This window comes from Saimiri boliviensis, chromosome 9 (genome assembly GCF_048565385.1).
Source record: "Saimiri boliviensis isolate mSaiBol1 chromosome 9, mSaiBol1.pri, whole genome shotgun sequence".
Taxonomy (NCBI): Eukaryota; Metazoa; Chordata; class Mammalia; order Primates; family Cebidae; genus Saimiri; species Saimiri boliviensis.
The window spans coordinates 101,096,339-101,113,773 of NC_133457.1; the positions used below are offsets into that span (position 1 = coordinate 101,096,339).

General features: G+C 41.5%; 1 protein-coding gene across 2 annotated transcripts in view; it reads right to left on the reverse strand.

Annotated features, from left to right (window-relative positions):
- The window catches only part of SAMHD1 (SAM and HD domain containing deoxynucleoside triphosphate triphosphohydrolase 1), a 60,249-nt gene that overhangs the window by 32,255 nt on the left and 10,559 nt on the right, over positions 1-17,435 (reverse strand). For both annotated transcript variants that reach the window (XM_074406495.1, XM_010342629.3), the window contains exons 4-6: positions 10,804-10,964; positions 6,749-6,864; positions 5,236-5,306 (exon numbers count right to left, since the gene is read on the reverse strand). In XM_074406495.1, the coding sequence (XP_074262596.1) occupies positions 5,236-5,306; positions 6,749-6,864; positions 10,804-10,964 (348 nt within the window). The remainder of the gene's footprint in view (positions 1-5,235; positions 5,307-6,748; positions 6,865-10,803; positions 10,965-17,435) is intronic.

Genomic DNA, 17,435 nt, shown 5'->3' on the forward strand with positions numbered 1-17,435 from the left:
CACTATGTTAGCCAGGATGGCCTGAATCTACTGACCTCATGATCCACCTGCCTCGGCCTCCCAAAGTGAAGCGGGGTGTGATCACAAAGAGGTGGTGATCACAAAAGTTGTCAGGAATGTTCACTGGGTTACAGAAATAACGTTAGTTAGTGATTGGCCATATATTGTTGAACTACGGGGTGTACGGCATTTGATGGTTACCTGGCATCCCACATAGCAGCTGGCTTCAAGAGGTAATAATTATTTAGCTCAAGGGAGAGTGATGTGATTGCTGTTCTATTTCAATGCCTCTCTGGGCCTGATAATGTAAAAGGGCTCATATTTCTGATAAAAAATTCGTTTTTTCTTTCCCAAGTAACAAGTGTGAAAACAGAACAGAATGCATAATGATTCATCACATATGAGAAGTTAATAAACGTTGAAGTTGGTATTATAGTCAGTTGGGATAGGATGAACTATTTAAATATTTGATTTCTCCCACATACTTACACAAAAATAAACTGTACATGAGCTACGGATTTAAATGTAAAAGGCAAAATACTTAAAGGAAAAGACTTGGTAATGATTAAGTAGATCCTATTAGATCAACTGCAGGAGAAAATAGCTATAAGCTCTGAACAACTCCCTGAAGGTCCTGGAGAGCAACCAAAACCAAGCGGAAGATAGACATCAATGCTTCGAAGGGAGAGGTACTGAGCGACATTCCAGTTTTATGGTTTTTAGCCTGAGGGCAGGCCCAGGACAGAAAAAGTGGTGAGAAAGTATCTATTTTACTGGCTTGATGAACCAGAGTACTTCATCAAAATTTAAAACGTCTGTTTTTCAAAAGGCATCATTAAAAATGAATTGGCAAGCCAGACACTGGGGAAAAATATTCACAATATATTTACCTAACAATATATATATAAGGAATTCCTAGTCTGGCATGGTGGCTCACACCTGTAATTCCAGAACTTCGGGAGGCCAAGGTGGATCATGAATGAGGTCAGGGGTTCAAGACCAGCCTGGCCAACATAGTGAAACCCCATCTCTACCAAAAATAGAAAAAATTATCTGGGCTTGGTGGCAGATGCCTGTAATCCTATCTACTTGGGAGGCTGAGGCAGAAGAATCACTTGAACCCGGGAGGTGGAGGTTGCAGTAAGGTGAGATCGCACCACTGCACTCCAGCCTGGGTTACAGTGCAAGACTCTGTGTCAAAAAAAAAAAAAAAAATTGCTACAAATCGATAATCAAAGAGCAAGCAATCAAACTTTTTAAATGAGTAAAACGTTGAGAGTTCTTTGCAGAAGAAGACATATCAATAACAAAGTAGAGGCCGAGTGTGGTGGCTCACACTTATAATCCCAGCAGTTTGGGAGGCCAAGGCAGGCAGATCACCTGAGGTCAGGAGTTCAAGACCAGCCTGATCAACATGGATAAACCCTGTCTCTACTAAAAACACAAAAATTAGCCAGGCATGGTGGCACATGCCTGTAATCACAGCTACTCGGGAAGCTGAGGCAGGAAAATCGCTTGAACCCGGGAGGTAGAGGTTGCAGTGAGCTGGGATTGTGCCATTGCACTCCAGCCTGGGCAACAAGAGCAAAACTCCATCTCAAAGAAAATAATAATAATAATAATAATAATAATAATAATAATAATAATAGGGCCGGGCGCGGTGGCTCAAGCCTGTAATCCCAGCACTTTGGGAGGCCGAGGTGGGTGGATCACGAGGTCAAGAGATCGAGACCATCCTGGTCAACATGATGAACCCTCGTCTCTACTAAAAATACGAAAAATTAGCTGGGCATGGTGGCACATGCCTGTAATCCCAGCTACTCAGGAGGCTGAGGCAGGAGAATTGCCTGAACCCAGGAGGCGGAGGTTGCGGTGAGCCAAAATTGTGCCATTGCACTCCAGCCTGGGTAACAAGAGCAAAACTCCGTCTCAAAAAAAAAAAAAAAAAAAAAAAAAGAATAATAATAATAATAATAGTAACAAAGTAAAAAGTACAGGAAATGGCATCCAATATACATTAGAAAATCAAACCATGAGGCTGGGTGCGGTGGCTCAAGCCTGTAATCTCAGCACTTTGGGAGGCCAAGGCGGGTGGATCATGAGGCCAAGAGATCGAGACCATCCTGGTCAACATGGTGAAACCCCGTCTCTACTAAAAATACAAGAAAATCAGCTGGGCATGGTGGTGCGTGCCTGTAATCCCAGCTACTCAGGAGGCTGAGGCAGGAGAATTGCCTGAACCCAGGAGGCGGAGGTTGCGGTGAGCCGAGATCGCGCCATTGCACTTCAGCCTGGGTAACAAGAGTGAAACTCCGTCTCAAAAAAAAAAAAAATATATATATATATATATATATATATAAATTAGCTGGGTGTTGGTAGCTCATGCCTATAGCTACTTGGGAGACAGGCTGGGGAATCCTTTCTGGAATCAACCTCTGCCCAGGAAGCAGAGATTGCAGTGAGTCTAGATCGTGCCACTTCATTCCATCCTGGGTGACAGAGTGAAGTCCTGTCTCAAAACAATTAAAAAATTAAAAAATAAAAAAAATAAAAAAAATAAAAAAGAAAAGAAAATCAAACCACGAAATATCATCTGACACTCATTAAAAGGGCTAATCTGAAAGACCAAATGTTGTTGAGGCTGTAAAACAACTGGAACTCCAATATGTTGCTGATGGGAGTGTAAAATGGTACTACCACATTGGAAAACTCTGGTAGTTTCTTATAGAATTAAACACATATCTACCATATGACTCAGCAATTCTAACTCCTAGGTATTCACCTAAGTGAAATGAAAATGTATTTCTTTATCTATTTTTATTTTTATAAATGAATGTATTTGTTTTTAAAAATTAACTTTCTACACTACAAAAACATAGAAAGTGTATTTCTACCAAAATCTTGTACAATAATGTGCATAACAACCTTATTCATAACAGCCAAAACCTAAAAACAATGCAAATTCCAACAAAAGGAGAAAGGGTAAACAAATTATGACTTAGTCACACAATGTCACACTACCTAGGTGATAAAAAAGGATCAGCTACTGAGGCACATAACATGAACATACCTTAAAGCTGTTATGTTGAGTAAATTAAGGCAAGAAGTAAAATAGGACTTCCTGTACAATACTGCTTAATCAAGTCTAAGAACAACAAAATTCATTTATATTTGTAAAAATCAGAAGGTCACGATGGGGTCACAGGGAGTGGGAATTGACTGAAAAAAAGCACATAGGAATTTTTCGGGAAGAGGAAAATGTGCTATATCCTGACTAGGTAATAGTCATATGGATGCATACACTTGTCAAAACTCACTGAACTTAAGATATAGACAACTTATTGTATGTGAACTATACCTCAAAAAATGAGAAAGAAAGAGAAAAAATTCTGACATGTAAGAAGTTTTCAATATATATTAATATCCTTTTCTACTACTGTTCCAGAAATGCAGTGTAGGTAAAAATTGGGGGGCCAAACCTAATTTTACTTCTCAAAAATTGATTCAAAAATACGGGACAACCACCTGCAAATGCCTAATTTTAAAATGGATCATTTTAGGCCGGGCGCGGTGGCTCAAGCCTGTAATCCCAGCACTTTGGGAGGCCAAGGCGGGTGGATCATGAGGTCAAGAAATCGAGACCATCCTGGTCAACATGGTGAAACCCCGTCTCTACTAAAAATACAAAAAATTAGCTGGGCATGGTGGCTCGTGCCTGAAATCCCAGCTACTCAGGAGGCTGAGGCAGGAGAATTGCCTGAACCCAGGAGGCGGAGGTTGTGATGAGCCGAGATCGCACCACTGCGCTCCAGCCTGGGTAACAAGAGCAAAACTCTGTCTCAAAAAAAAAAAAAAAAAAAAAAAAAAAAGGATCATTTAATATACATGACTTAGCTGGTAACAGCTAGTTCATGGTCATATCAAATGTGTCAAAATTGGAGTTGGCCTTTTATTTCTTTATTATACAATAGTACAATGGAATAGAAGGAGCATTAAACTGGCAGCCGGGCGCGGTGGCTCAAGCCTGTAATCCCAGCACTTTGGGAGGCTGAGGCGGGTGGATCGCGAGGTCGGGAGATCGAGACCATCCTGGTCAACACGGTGAAACCCCGTCTCTACTAAAAAATACAAAAAATTAGCTGGGCGTGGTGGCGCATGCCTGTAATCCCAGCTACTCAGGAGGCTGAGGCAGGAGAATTGCCTGAACCCAGGAGGCGGAGGTTGCGGTGAGCCGATATCACGCCATTGCACTCCAGCCTGGGTAACAAGAGCGAAACTCCGTCTCAAAAAAAAAAAAAAAAAAAAACGCCGGGCGCGGTGGCTCAAGCCTGTAATCCCAGCACTTTGGGAGGCCGAGGCGGGTGGATCACAAGGTCAAGAGATCGAGACCATCTTGGTCAACATGGTGAAACCCCGTCTCTACTAAAAATACAAAAAAAATTAGCTGGGCATGGTGGTGCGTGCCTGTAATCCCAGCTACTTAGGAGGCTGAGGCAGGAGAATTGCCTGAACCCAGGAGGCGGAGGTTGCGGTGAGCCGAGATCGCGCCATTGCACTCCAGCCTGGGTAACAAGAGCGAAACTCCGTCTCAAAAAAAAAAGAAGGAGCATTAAACTGGCAACTGGCTTTCTATTGCTGATTCCAGTATTTAACAGCTTTGTGATTTTTGATGCATCAATACACTTCCAAGAGTTTCAAGTTCCTTTATTTGTAAAAAGGGAGATAGGCCGGGTGTGGTGGCTCACATCTGTAATTCCAGCATGTTGGGAGGCCAAGGCGGGCAGATCATGAAGTCAAGAGATTGAGACCACCCTGGCCAACATGGTAAAACTCCGTCTCTACTAAAAATACAAAAATTAGCTAGACGTGGTGGCACGCACCTGTAGTCCCAGCTACTTGGGAGGCTGAGACAGGAGAATCACTTGAACCGGGAGGCAGAGGTTGCAGTAAGCTGAGATTACACTACTGCACTCCAGCCTGGTGACAGAGCAAGACTCCATCTCAAGAAAAAAAAAAAAAAAAGGGAGATAATGATAACTTTCTTATAGACTACTGTGAGGATCAAACAAAAACATATACGTGTGTGTGTGTGTGTGTGTGTGTGAATTAAAGCATCCTGGACACTGTAATGGGAAAGTATTCTCTAACACAGTAGTAGAAACAAACAGATAAATTAACTAAATAACCTGTTAAATAGTCTTTCTTTTATTAACTATTGAATGTATGAATACATACTGTCCATTTCACCTCCGGGCGAGCAAGTGGAATAAATCGTCCATCAAACATGTGAGAAAATGGCCCATGACCTTAAAAACAAAAGCAGCCTTAGAATAAGAAGAACACCTGTAAATCGACAAAAGCTGAATTTTTTTTTTTTTTTTTTTTTTTTTGAGACAGTTTCACTCTTGTTGCCCAGGCTGGAGTGCAATGGTGTGATCTTAGGTTACCACAACCTCTGCTTCCCAGGTTCAAGCAATTCTCCTGCCTCAGCCTCCCACGTAGCTGGGATTACAGGCCTGTACCACAATACCCGGTTAATTTTCTATTTTAAGTAGAGATAGGGTTTCACCATGTTGGTCAGGCTGGTCTTGAACTCCTGACCTCAAGGGATCCGCCCGCCTTGGCCTCCCAAAGTGCTGGGATTACAGGCATGAGCCACTGCGCCCAGCCAAAAACTAAATTATTTAATCTTTTTAGTTTAACTTGAATAGCAACAGAAATTAATAATCTAAAAATACAATCACAAAAAGGGACAAATCCTTTCTTCCTATTTCTAAAACAAGAGAACAGGAAGCAGAAACGTGGAAAAGTAAGCTCTCCATCAAGTGGTCTCCAGTCACCAGGGCTTACATAAGCTGATAAAAGGGCAGTTTTGTTTGTTTTTTTGAAGAGACAGAGTCTTACTATATTGTTCAGGCTGGAGTGCAGTGGCTACTCACAAGCATGATCATTATGCACTATATCCTTAAACTCCTGACCTCAAGTCATCCTGCCTCAGCCACCTGAATAGCTAGGACTATAGGCATGCCCCACCATGCAGGGCTTGGTAAATGGATAATTTTGTGTAACTAAAAAGAATGTTAATGCTAAAAACTTATTTGAAATCTTCAAATTGAAAATATTTGGATTAAAATAACAGTTTTAAGAAAATACACTGGGGCCAGGTGTGGTGGCTCATGCCTGTAATCCCAGCACTTTGGGAGGCCAAGGTGGGTGGATCACTTGAAGTCAGGAGTTCGAAACCAGCCTGGCCAACATGATAAAAACTCTGTCTCTACTAAAAAAACAAAAATCAGGGCATGATGGTGGCTGCCTGTAATCCTAGCTACTCAGGAGGCTGAGGCACGAGAATCTTCTGAACCCAGCAGGCAGAGGTTGCAGTGAGCTGAGAATGAGCCACTGCACTCCAGCCTGGGCAACAGAGCGAGGCAAGACTGTCTCAAAAAAGAAAAAAAAAAACTTGTAGCAAAGATGTTTAACATGAGAAATTCACTGAAAGATGCCAAGAAAATAAAATAGCAATGTTTTCTACTAATGAATCGTTCTAGGAAGAAGCAACGGTACATTTATACTAATGTCAATTGATGAATTAAAATACAATTTCCATATTCTCTTGGTTGATCTGCTTTTTTAATGTGAAAGAGAGGTAACATATGTTATGATTTTACATAACAACTTTGGCTTTTTGTTATGTATATAACATATGTTATGATTTTACATAACAACTTTGGCTTTTGGTACAGCTTACCAAGATCATGACAAAGCCCAGCAATCTGAACACAGAGCATATCTCGTTCACTTATCTGTAGCTCTGGTTGTTTTTCACACAGTGCTCGAACTAGACATCCTGCCAAATACCCAACCCTGCAGAGCAAAAACACAAAAAGTCACTCTTCCGTTTGAAAGAGGAGTGTTATTTCTGGTCCTCAAGAACTTTATTATGTTTCCTCAAACATTCTAACATATATAGGGCAACTTTACAGAACAGTCTATTTCAGAACTAGGCAGGAACACACACAAACAGAATCCCAAAAGCAGGACCTCTGGCTCAATATCACCAATCATTAGAGGAATGCAAATTGAAACCACAGTGAGATACCACTTCACACCCCTTAGGATAGGTACTATTAAAAAAAGAAAACTAGAAAATAGCAAAAATATCAAGTGTTGGCCATGACATGGAAAAACTGGAACCCTGTGCACTGTTAGGGGAAATGTATTACGGTATAGCTGCCATGGGAAACAGTATGGGTACTCCACAAAAATAAAAAAAGGAATTACCACAGTGATTTAGCAATTTCATTTCTGGGTATATACCCATAATAACTGAAAGTAGGGTCTTGAAAAGATTGGCTGGGCTCAGTAGTTTACACCTGTAATCTCAGCACTTGGAGAGGCCTAGGCAGGCGGATCACTTGAGGTCAGGAGTTTTGAGATCAGCCTGGCCAACACACTGAAACCCCATCTCTACTAAAAAATACAAAAATTAGCTGGGCGTGCTGGCGGGCACCTGTAATCCCAGCTACTTGGGAGGCTGAGGCAGAAGAATTGCTTGAACCCAGGAGGCAGAGGTTGCAGTGAGCTGAGATTGTGCCACTGCAATCCAGCCTGGGCAACAGAGGAAGACTCTGTCTCAAAAAAAAAAAAAAAAAGAAGAAAAGAAAAGGTATTCACAGAGACATGTTCAAAGCAGCACTACTCAAAACAGTCAAGAGCTGAAAGCAGCAGATATTCATCCACAAATGAATGTTTAAACAAAATGCAGTAAATACATACGATAAAATATTATTCAGCCTTAAAAGGTAAGAAAATACTGACACATGCTGCAACATAGATGAACCTTGAGGAAATTATGCTAAGTGAAATAAGCCAGTGACAAAAAGACAAATATTGTATGATTTCACTAAGATGAGATACCTAGAGTAGTCAAATTCATAAACAGAAAGTAGAATGGTAGTTACTAGGGAGTTGCAGGGAGGGGGATGTGAAGAGTGAAGAGTTGTTGTTTAATGCATATATACAGTTTAGGGTTTCATTTATTTATTTATTTTTTTGAGATGGAGTCTTGCTGTGTTGCCCAGGCTGGAGTCAAGTGGCCTAATCTCAGCTTACTGCAACCTCGGGAGTAGATGAAATTATAGGCGCGCGACACCATGCCCGGCTGCTTTTTAATTTTTAGTAGAGGCAGGGTTTCACCGTGTTGCCCAGGCTGACCTTGAACTCCTGACCTTAGGTTATCCACTGGCCTCAGCCTCTCAAAGTGCTGGAATTACAGGTGTGAGCCACCCATACCTGGCAAATTTCAGTTTTGTAAGATGAAGAGTTTTGGCAATCGATTTGTTGCACAATGTGAATGCATTTAACGTTATTAAACTGTACACTTAAAAACAGTTAAGACCGCATATTTTCTATTCTGTGTATTTTTTTTTTAAGCCAGAGTCTTACTCTGTCACCCAGGCTGGGGTGCAATGGTGTGGTCTCAGCTCACTGCAACCTCTACCTCCCAGGTTCAAACAACTCTCCTGCCTGTCTCCCAAGTAGCTGGGACTACAGGCACATGTCACCACACCCAGCTAATTTTTGTATTTTTAGTAGAGACAGGGTTTCACTATGTTGGCCAGGCTGGTCCCAAACTCCTGACCTCATGATCTGCCGGTCTCAGCCTCCCAAAGTGTTAGGATTATAGGCATGAGCCGCTGTGCCCAGGCTTATTCTGTGTATTTTACCACAATGTTTTTTAAAAGTAGGAATATCTGGCTTCATAATGTTTACAACATAGATTGGAGATGAAGTGCTTAAATGCAATTTCAGCACTTCCATCTGAGTTATTCCTAAATAAATACAATATCATTCTTTTCCCCTGAACTCTGACAATTGCTATCTTTTTGTGGTTTGGTAGGACTTAGTAAGTGTTGGATAAATATTTGTTGAGGAATGAATATTTGAATATAGACACGTGTTTTAGCTAACTAAAAATGCTTCCACACACAAAAAAACAAAGTATTATACTGTGAGTACTTCATGAAAATCTGGAAGACTGTCTGTTCTTCCCTGTCCACTTCCTCCGGGCTCTATACTGAATAGTGGAAAAGCAGACCCAAGTTTCAGCTTATAGAGGCACCACCTTTTCTAAAATTATGAATGCTTTTTTAACTTACGCATTTCCTGATAGGTAACAGAATGATCTGATTTGAAAAAGCAATTATGTACCAGGGTACACAGAGAATACAGAAAATTAAATAATCAAATATATATAATTAGTTGTATCAGTAACCAACTCTTATTGTTTTTTTGTTTGTTTGTTTGTTTGTTTTGAGACGGAGTCTCACTCTGTTGCCCAGGTTGGAGTGCAATGGTGCTATCACAGTTCACTGCAACCTCCGCCTCCCTGGTTCAAGCCATTCTCTTGCCTCAGCCTCCCGAGTAGCTGGGATTGCAGGCACCCACCACTATGCCTGGCTAATTTTTGTATTTTTAGTAGAGACGGGTAGTTTACCATGTTGGTTAGGCTGGTCTTGAACTCATGACCTCAAGTGATCCACCTGCCTGTCCTCCCAAAGTGCTGGGATTGGCCAGGCGTGGTGGCTTACACCTATAATCTCAGCACTTTGGGAGGCCGAGGTGGGTGGATCCTGAGGTCAAGAGATCGAGATCATCCTGGCCAACATGGTGAAACCCTGTCTCTACTAAAATTACAAAAATTAGCCAGGTGTGGTGGTGGGTGCCTATAATCCCAGCTACTCTGGAGGCAGAGGCAGGAGAATCCCATGAACCTGGGAGGTGGAGGTTGAAGTGAGTCAAGATTGTGCCACTGCACTCAAGCCTGAGTGACAGAGTGAGACTCTGTCTCAAAAAAAAAAAAAAAGTGTTGAGATTATAGGCATGAGCCACTGCACCAAGCCCTTATTAGCTTTTAATTAACATTTAAACACAAATCCAACTGACTTGTCTATAGATACTTTCATTATTTTTCTAGGAAAGATCTGAGATGCTTGATAAGAATACGTAAAATAATTAAAATGCAACAAGGTAAATAAAAAGCCCCAATTTTCTCACCAATGAAATCAGGACATTACCATCATTTTGTAAAACTATTTATTCTTTAAAAGATTAACACAAGGCTGGGCGCATTGGCTCATCCCTGTAATTACAGTACCTTAGGAGGCCAAGGCAGGTGGATCACCTGAGGTCAGGAGTTTGAGACAGCCTGACCAACATGGTGAAACCCTGTCTCTACTGAAAATACAGAAACCAACCGGGTGTGGTGGTAGGTGCCTATAACCCCAGCTACTCGGGAGGCTGAGGCAGGAGAATCGCTTGAACCTGATAGGAGAAGGCTGTAGTGAGCCAAGGTAGCACCATGGCACTCCAGCCTGTGTGACAAAGCGAGACTTCATCTCAAAAAAAAAAAAAAAAGTAAGACAACTATTTCCATTTCTTTCTTTCTTTCTTTCTTTTTTTGAGATAGAATTTTGCTCTTGTTGCCCAGGCTGGAGTGCAATGGCGCGATCTCAGCTCACTACAACCTCTACTTCCTGGGTTCAAGTGATCCTCCTGTCTCAGCTTCTCAAGTAGCTGGGATTACAGGCATGCACCACCATGCCTGGCTGATTTTGTATTTTTAGTAGAGACGGGGTTTCACCATACTGGCCAGGCTGGTCTTGAACTCCTGACCTCAGGTGATCCTCTCGCCTTGGCCTCCCAAAGTGCTGTGATTATAGGCGTGAGCCACCATGCCTGGCCTGAGACAACCGTCTCATAAGACTTAAAAACTGCAAGTTCCCCACCCCATTCCCTTCTTACCCTAGACTATGCTCAAATCGATTGTGTGAAGCTCCTGGAAAAACATAATAACCGCCTCCCAGCTGTTTGATATATCGAAGACGTTGAAATTGAGGCGTATCAATGATTCGGATGAGGAGAGGGTGGAGCTCAATGTGGCCATGGATAGGATCATTAATTACCTAGAAAAGTATGTTTAATTAACATGAGTAACAACGTAAATCCACATGAAGTTTTTGTGCAGCCATTCCTAACTATAGTGCCAAGTCAAAGCTATTTAATTTTTCAAGTAAAAATACTAAGGGATTCTACACAAGTGGAGTCAAAAAAAAAAAAAAAAAGATAAAAAAATACTAAGGGAAATGATGAGATATAAACATCATTACCTTATTAACATATCACTACCAGACAGATCAAGTATATTGGATCTGAGTATGTTTTACTTCTTCTTAATGGATTCTAATAACAGAAAAATAAGGATTTCAATCTTTTTATTACGTATATGACTTAATTAGTCTTAATAAGTTTGTCTTACATTCAACTTAAACATGCATATTCATTTCTATTTAAACACATTCATTCACATCATGTAAGCCATATCACTATAGGCAGTATATCTAAACTTTTTTTTTTGAGACGGAATCTCACTCTGTCCCGCCCAGGCTGGAGTGCAGTGACACAATCTTGGCTCACTGCAACCTCAGCCTCCCAGGTTCAAGCTATTCTTCTGCCTCAGTCTCCTGAGTAGCTGGGAATACAGGCGTGTGCCACATGCCCAGCTAATCTTTGTATTTTCAGTAGAGACAGGGTTTTACCATGTTGGCCAGGCTGGTCTCAAACTCCTGATCTTAAGTGATCTACCCACTTCGGCCTCCCAAAATGCTGGGATTACAAGGCATAAGCCAACTTGCCCAGCCTAATTTTTTTTTTTTTTCTAAATGTATCTACACAGTACTCATCATTAAAATAGGAAGGAAAGAAGGAAGGGAGGCAAAGAAAGAAAGATGGAAATTCCTCTACCATATAGATAAGAAATCACACAGGTACAAGTGCAGTGGCTCACATCTGTAATCCCAACACCGAGGAGGCCAAGAGTTTGAGACCAGCCTAGGAAACATAGTGAGACCTCCGTATCTTAAAAAAAAAAAAAAAAAAAAAAAAAAAAAAAAAAAAAAGATGCAGTGGTGCACATCTGTAATCCCAGGTCCTCCAGAGACTGAGATAGGAAGATTCTTTAAGCCCCAGGGGATCGAGGCTGCAGTAAGCTATTATTGTGCACAACACTTCAGCACAGGGTAACAGAGAGAAACTCTGTCTCCAAAAGAGAAGAAAAAAAAGAAAGAAAATAATTTTTTTTATCACTGAACAACGTGTTTGTGTGTGTGAGTATTGTTTTTGTTTCGTTTTTGTTAGAGACAGGGTCTTGCTTTCTCACCAGGTTGCAGTGCTTTGGCTATTCACAGGCACGATCATAGCTTACTGTAGCCTCAAACTCCGAGGCTCAAGGGATCCTCTTGCCTCACCCTCCTACATAGCTGGGACTACAGGCATGTACCACCATCCCTAGCTAATTTATTTTTTTTCTTTGGGGAGACAAGGTCTTGCTATATTGCCCAGGTTGGTCTCCCAACTTCTGGCCTCAAGCAATCACTGTACCTTTGGCTTCCCAAAGGGCTTTTTGTTTGTTTTAATCATTTTTACCATATTTATAATCTGCCTTTTCTAAATTTAGATATGAGATACTTACCACTGTGTTACAATTGCCTACAGCAGAAGCCTATTGATCCTAGACTCTAATCCTAGGTAAATATTTTGTTTTGTAACACACAAATACTTACCTAGGATTAGATTAGAGTCTAGGATCAGTAGGCTCCTGCTGTAGGCAACTGTAACACAGTGGTAAGTATTTGTATATCTAAACTTAGAAAACGCAGAGTATAACTATGGTAAAATGATTTTTTTTTTTTTTTTTTTTTTTGAGACGGAGTTTCGCTCTTGTTACCCAGGCTGGAGTGCAATGGCGCGGTCTCGGCTCACTGCAACCTCCGCCTCCTGGGCTCAGGCAATTCTCCTGCCTCAGCCTCCTAAGTAGCTGGGATTACAGGCACACGCCACCACGCCCAGCTAGTTTTTTGTATTTTTAGTAGAGACGGGGTTTCACCATGTTGACCAGGATGGTCTCGATCTCTCGACCTCGTGATCCACCCACCTCGGCCTCCCAAAGTGCTGGGATTACAGGCTTGAGCCACCGCGCCCGGCCCAAAATGATTTTTTTTAAAGCCCTTTGGGAGGCTAAAGGTGCAATGATTGCTTGAGGCCAGCAGTTGAGACCAGCCTGGAGTGTAGGAGCAATACACTCTATTATATAGCCTAGATATGTATTTTTTTTAAGTTTTATTTTTTTTAGCCTAGATATGTAAGAGGCTATACCATCTAGGTTTGTGTAAACACACTCTGTGTTCTCATAATGATGAAACTGCTTAATGACACATTTCTCAGAATGTATCCTCATCATTAAACAGCAGATGACTGTAGCTCAATTCAACTTGGGTATTGACAGTGTGAGTCAAGTAATGACTAGAATTTACAACTCTGTTAAACAATAGGAATGTATGTTAACATATAACAGAGAGACATATGGTTGATATTTGGTGATTATTAATTTTCATCCTGCTATAAAACCACTTTATTACATGAATAAAATATATCAAGTTTAGTCATTTGGAATCATATACCACAAATGAGGTCAAAGTATCTCAGGAATAGAAGAAACCATGAATGCCATCATTTAACTCTGTAAATATTCTTTTCAAAAAAGAAAAAATTCTGCAACCTTTAAATATTTGAAAATCAAATACTGGTGGTTGGGTGCAGTGGCTCACTCCTGTTAATAGCAGCACTTTGGGACAATGGGGTAGGCAGATCACTTGAGGTCATGAGTTTGGAGTTTGACACCAGCATGGCCTAACTGGTGAAACCCCATCTCTACTAAAAATACAAAAATTAGCTGGGTGTGGTGGCACATGCCTGTAGTTCCAGCTACTTGGAAGCCTGAGGCAGGAGAATCATTTGGACCTGGAAGGTGAAGACTGCAGTGAGCTGAGACTGTGCCACTGCACTCCTGCCTGGGTAACACAGCCAGACTTTGTCTGAAAAAAAGAAAGGAACCAAAAAACAAAGATTCATTGATACATTTTTTTCTTTCTTTTTTTTTCCATTGACACATTTGGAAAATTAGTCCTTGTTATGTCAAACACTGCACTTCCTCTTCATCATTACACAATCTCAGCTTCAGAGGCCACCTGTACTAAATTTAGCATGAAGTACACTATGTCAAGAAAAAAACATGGTGACCTTGGATTTGGCAATGGTTTCCTAAATACAATACTAAAAGTACAAGACACAAAGGAACAAAAACTATATATATATTGGAATACATAAAAATTTAAAACTTTTGTAACCCAAAGAAGACCACCAAGAAAGTAAAAAGACAACCCACAGATTAGGAAAAAATATTTGTGTATCATAGCTCCCACAAGGATTGACATCCATAATATATAAAGAGCTCTTACAACTCAAATCAAATTGTGTGTGATTGAACAAAACTGTGAACTTCCTAAAAAACACTGTCTTACATACTAAAAATGAGTGAATCATAATACTTGTGAATTATATCTCAATAAAGGTATTTATGTTTTAAGTATCAAATTAGGGTAGAAATCCTTGAGGGCTGCAATTGAGTAATAAACTAGGTCAATTCTTCGTTGAACTGCTCTGCTGAAGTTAAATTTGTTTAAAGTATTGATTTCATTACTAGGCAGTGATTGAGTAGTTTGAAAATCTATTTCCAATAACGTCATTTATAATTTATAAATGACGTAAACAATTTTTTTTTTTTTTTTTGGAGACAGGGTCTCACCCTGTTGCCCAGGCTAGAGTGCAGTGGTATAATCACAGTTCAATGAAGGCTCAAACTCCACGGGCTCAGGTGATTTTACTAAATCAGCCTCCCAAGTAGCTGGGACTACAGGTGTGCACCATCACTAGCTAATTTTTCTATTGTTTGCAGATGGAGTTTCGTTGTGTTGCTCAAGCTGGTCTTGAATTTAACAGCTAAAGTGATCCACTCACCTCAGCCTCCCCAATTGCTGGGAATGCAGGTGTGAGCCATCACGCCTAGCCAACAATGTTGTTTTTAAGGAAAAACAGAAAAAAAAAGTGGGCAACTGAAACCACTGACTACCTTAATATTATTTCAAAAATATCTTACTGGTGGGGCATGGTGGCTCACATCTGCAATCCCAGCACTTTGGGAGGCCAAGGCAGGCGTATCACAAGGTCAGGAGTTCATCATCAGCCTGGCCAACATAGTGAAAACCCATCTCTACTAAAAATAAAAAAATCAGCTGGGTGTGGTGGTGCACACCTGTAATCCTAATCCCACCTTCTCAGAAGGCGTAAGCAGAATTGCTTGAACCAGAAAGGAGGAGGTTGCAGTGAGCCAAGATCTTACCACTGCACTCCAGCCTGGGAACAAAGCCAGACTCTATCACAAAAAAGTAATTAAAAAAAGAATCTTGGCCGGGCACAGTGGCTCATGCCTGTAATCCCAGCACTTTGGGAGGCCAAGGTGGGTGGATTACGAGGTCAGGAGTTCAAGCCCAGCCTGGCCAAGATGGTGAAATTCCATCTCTATTGAAAATATTAAAAATTAGCCTGGCAAGGTGGCAGGCGCCTGTAATCCCAGCTATTTGGGAGGCTGAGGCAGGAGAATTGCTTGAACCTGGGCAGCAGAAGTTGCAGTGAGCCAAGATCGCACCACTGCACTCCAGCCTGAGCAACAGAGCAAGACTTCAACTCAAAAAAAAAATCTTATTGCTGCTAATGGTAATTGTGAAAATGTGATCACAGAGATTTCCTGAGATTATCTGACCTAATGAAGAAATCTCACCCTTCCTATGCTCTACCTGAAGAGGACACCCTATGCTGCTGCTACTGAGGAAGGGCAAAACATAAGACAGCAACTTTCTTCCAACAGCAGGACAAGGTATTTAGACATCACTTTTGATGTGTCCATTCTATTTACTTCTCCGTGATGAGAATTAAGTTTTTGGTTTTTTTTTTTAGACGGAGTTTCACTCTTGTTGTCCAGGCTAGGGTGAAGTGGCTCAATCTCAGCTCACCTCAACCTTTGCCTCCCCGGTTCAAGCAATTCTCCTGCCTCAGCCTCCCAAGTAACTGAGATTACAGGTGCCGGTCACCACACCCCGCTAATTTTTGTATTTTTGGTAGAAATGAGGTTTCACCATGTTGGCCGAGCTAGTCTCGAACTCCTGACTCAGTTTATCTGACCGCCTTGGCCTCCCAAAGTGTTAGGATTACAGGTGTGAGCCACCGCACCCAGTCTGAGAATGAAGTATTTTAATATTAGATTCCTCTGGCCAGGCACAATGGCTCACACCTGTAATCCCAGCACTTTGGGAGGCCAAGGCGAGCAGATCATGAGGTCAAGAGATTGAGACCATCCTGGCCGACATAGTGAAACTTCATCTCTACTAAAAATACAAAAATTACTCACACCTGTAATCCCAGCACTTGGGAAGCCAAGGCAGGTGGATCACGAGGTCAAAAGACTGAGACCATCCTGACCAACATGGTGAAACCCTGTCTCTACTAAAACATACAAAAATTAGCCAAGCGTGGTGGTGTTCGCTTGTAGTCCCAGCTACTCCAGAGGCTGAGGTGGAAGAATCACTTGAACCGGGAGGTGGAGGTTGCAGTGAGCCAAGATTGCGCCACTGTGCTCCAGCCTAATGTCAGAGCGAGACACCGGCTCCAAAAAAAAAAAAAAAAAAAAATTAGCTGGGCATGGTGGCTCACACCTGTAGTCCCAGCACTTTGGGAGGCCGAGGTGGGCAGATCATGAGGTCAGGAATTTTCGATCAGCCTGGCCAACAGGATGAAACCCCATCTCCATAAAAATACACACACACACACACACACACACACACACACACACAAATTAGCCAGGTGTGGTGGCAGGCGCCTGTAATCCCTGCTACTTGGGAGGCTGAGGCAGGAGAATCACTTGAACCTGGGAGGTGGAGTTGTGGTGAGCTGAGACTGTGCCACTGCACTCCAGCCCGGCAACAAAGCAATACTCCATCTCAAAAAAAAAAAAAAAAAAGAAAAGAAAAGAAAAAGAAAGAAAATAAGCCTGTAGGCCGGGCATGGTGGCTCATGCCTGTAATCCCAGCACTTTGGGAGGCCAAGGCGGATGGATCATGTGAGGTCAGGGGTTCAAGACCAGCCTGACCAATATGGCAAAACTCTCTCTCTACTACAAAAATTAGTCAGGCATGGTGGCATGTACCTGTAGTCCCAGCTACTCAGGAGACTGAGAAAAAAGAATCACTTGAACCTGGGAGGCAGAGGTTGTAGTTAGCCAAGATTGCACCATTGCACTCCAGCCTTGGTGACAGAAAGAAACTCCATCTCAAAAAAAGGAAAAAAAAAAAAAAAAAAAAAAAAAAGAAAGTCTGTAACTTGCAAAAGCAAAATTAAAATATGTATTCTTATAGAGAGGGATCTGAAATAACTCAAATACTATATATCACATGTATTTAAAAAAAACAGTGAAAAATGCAAGTGAT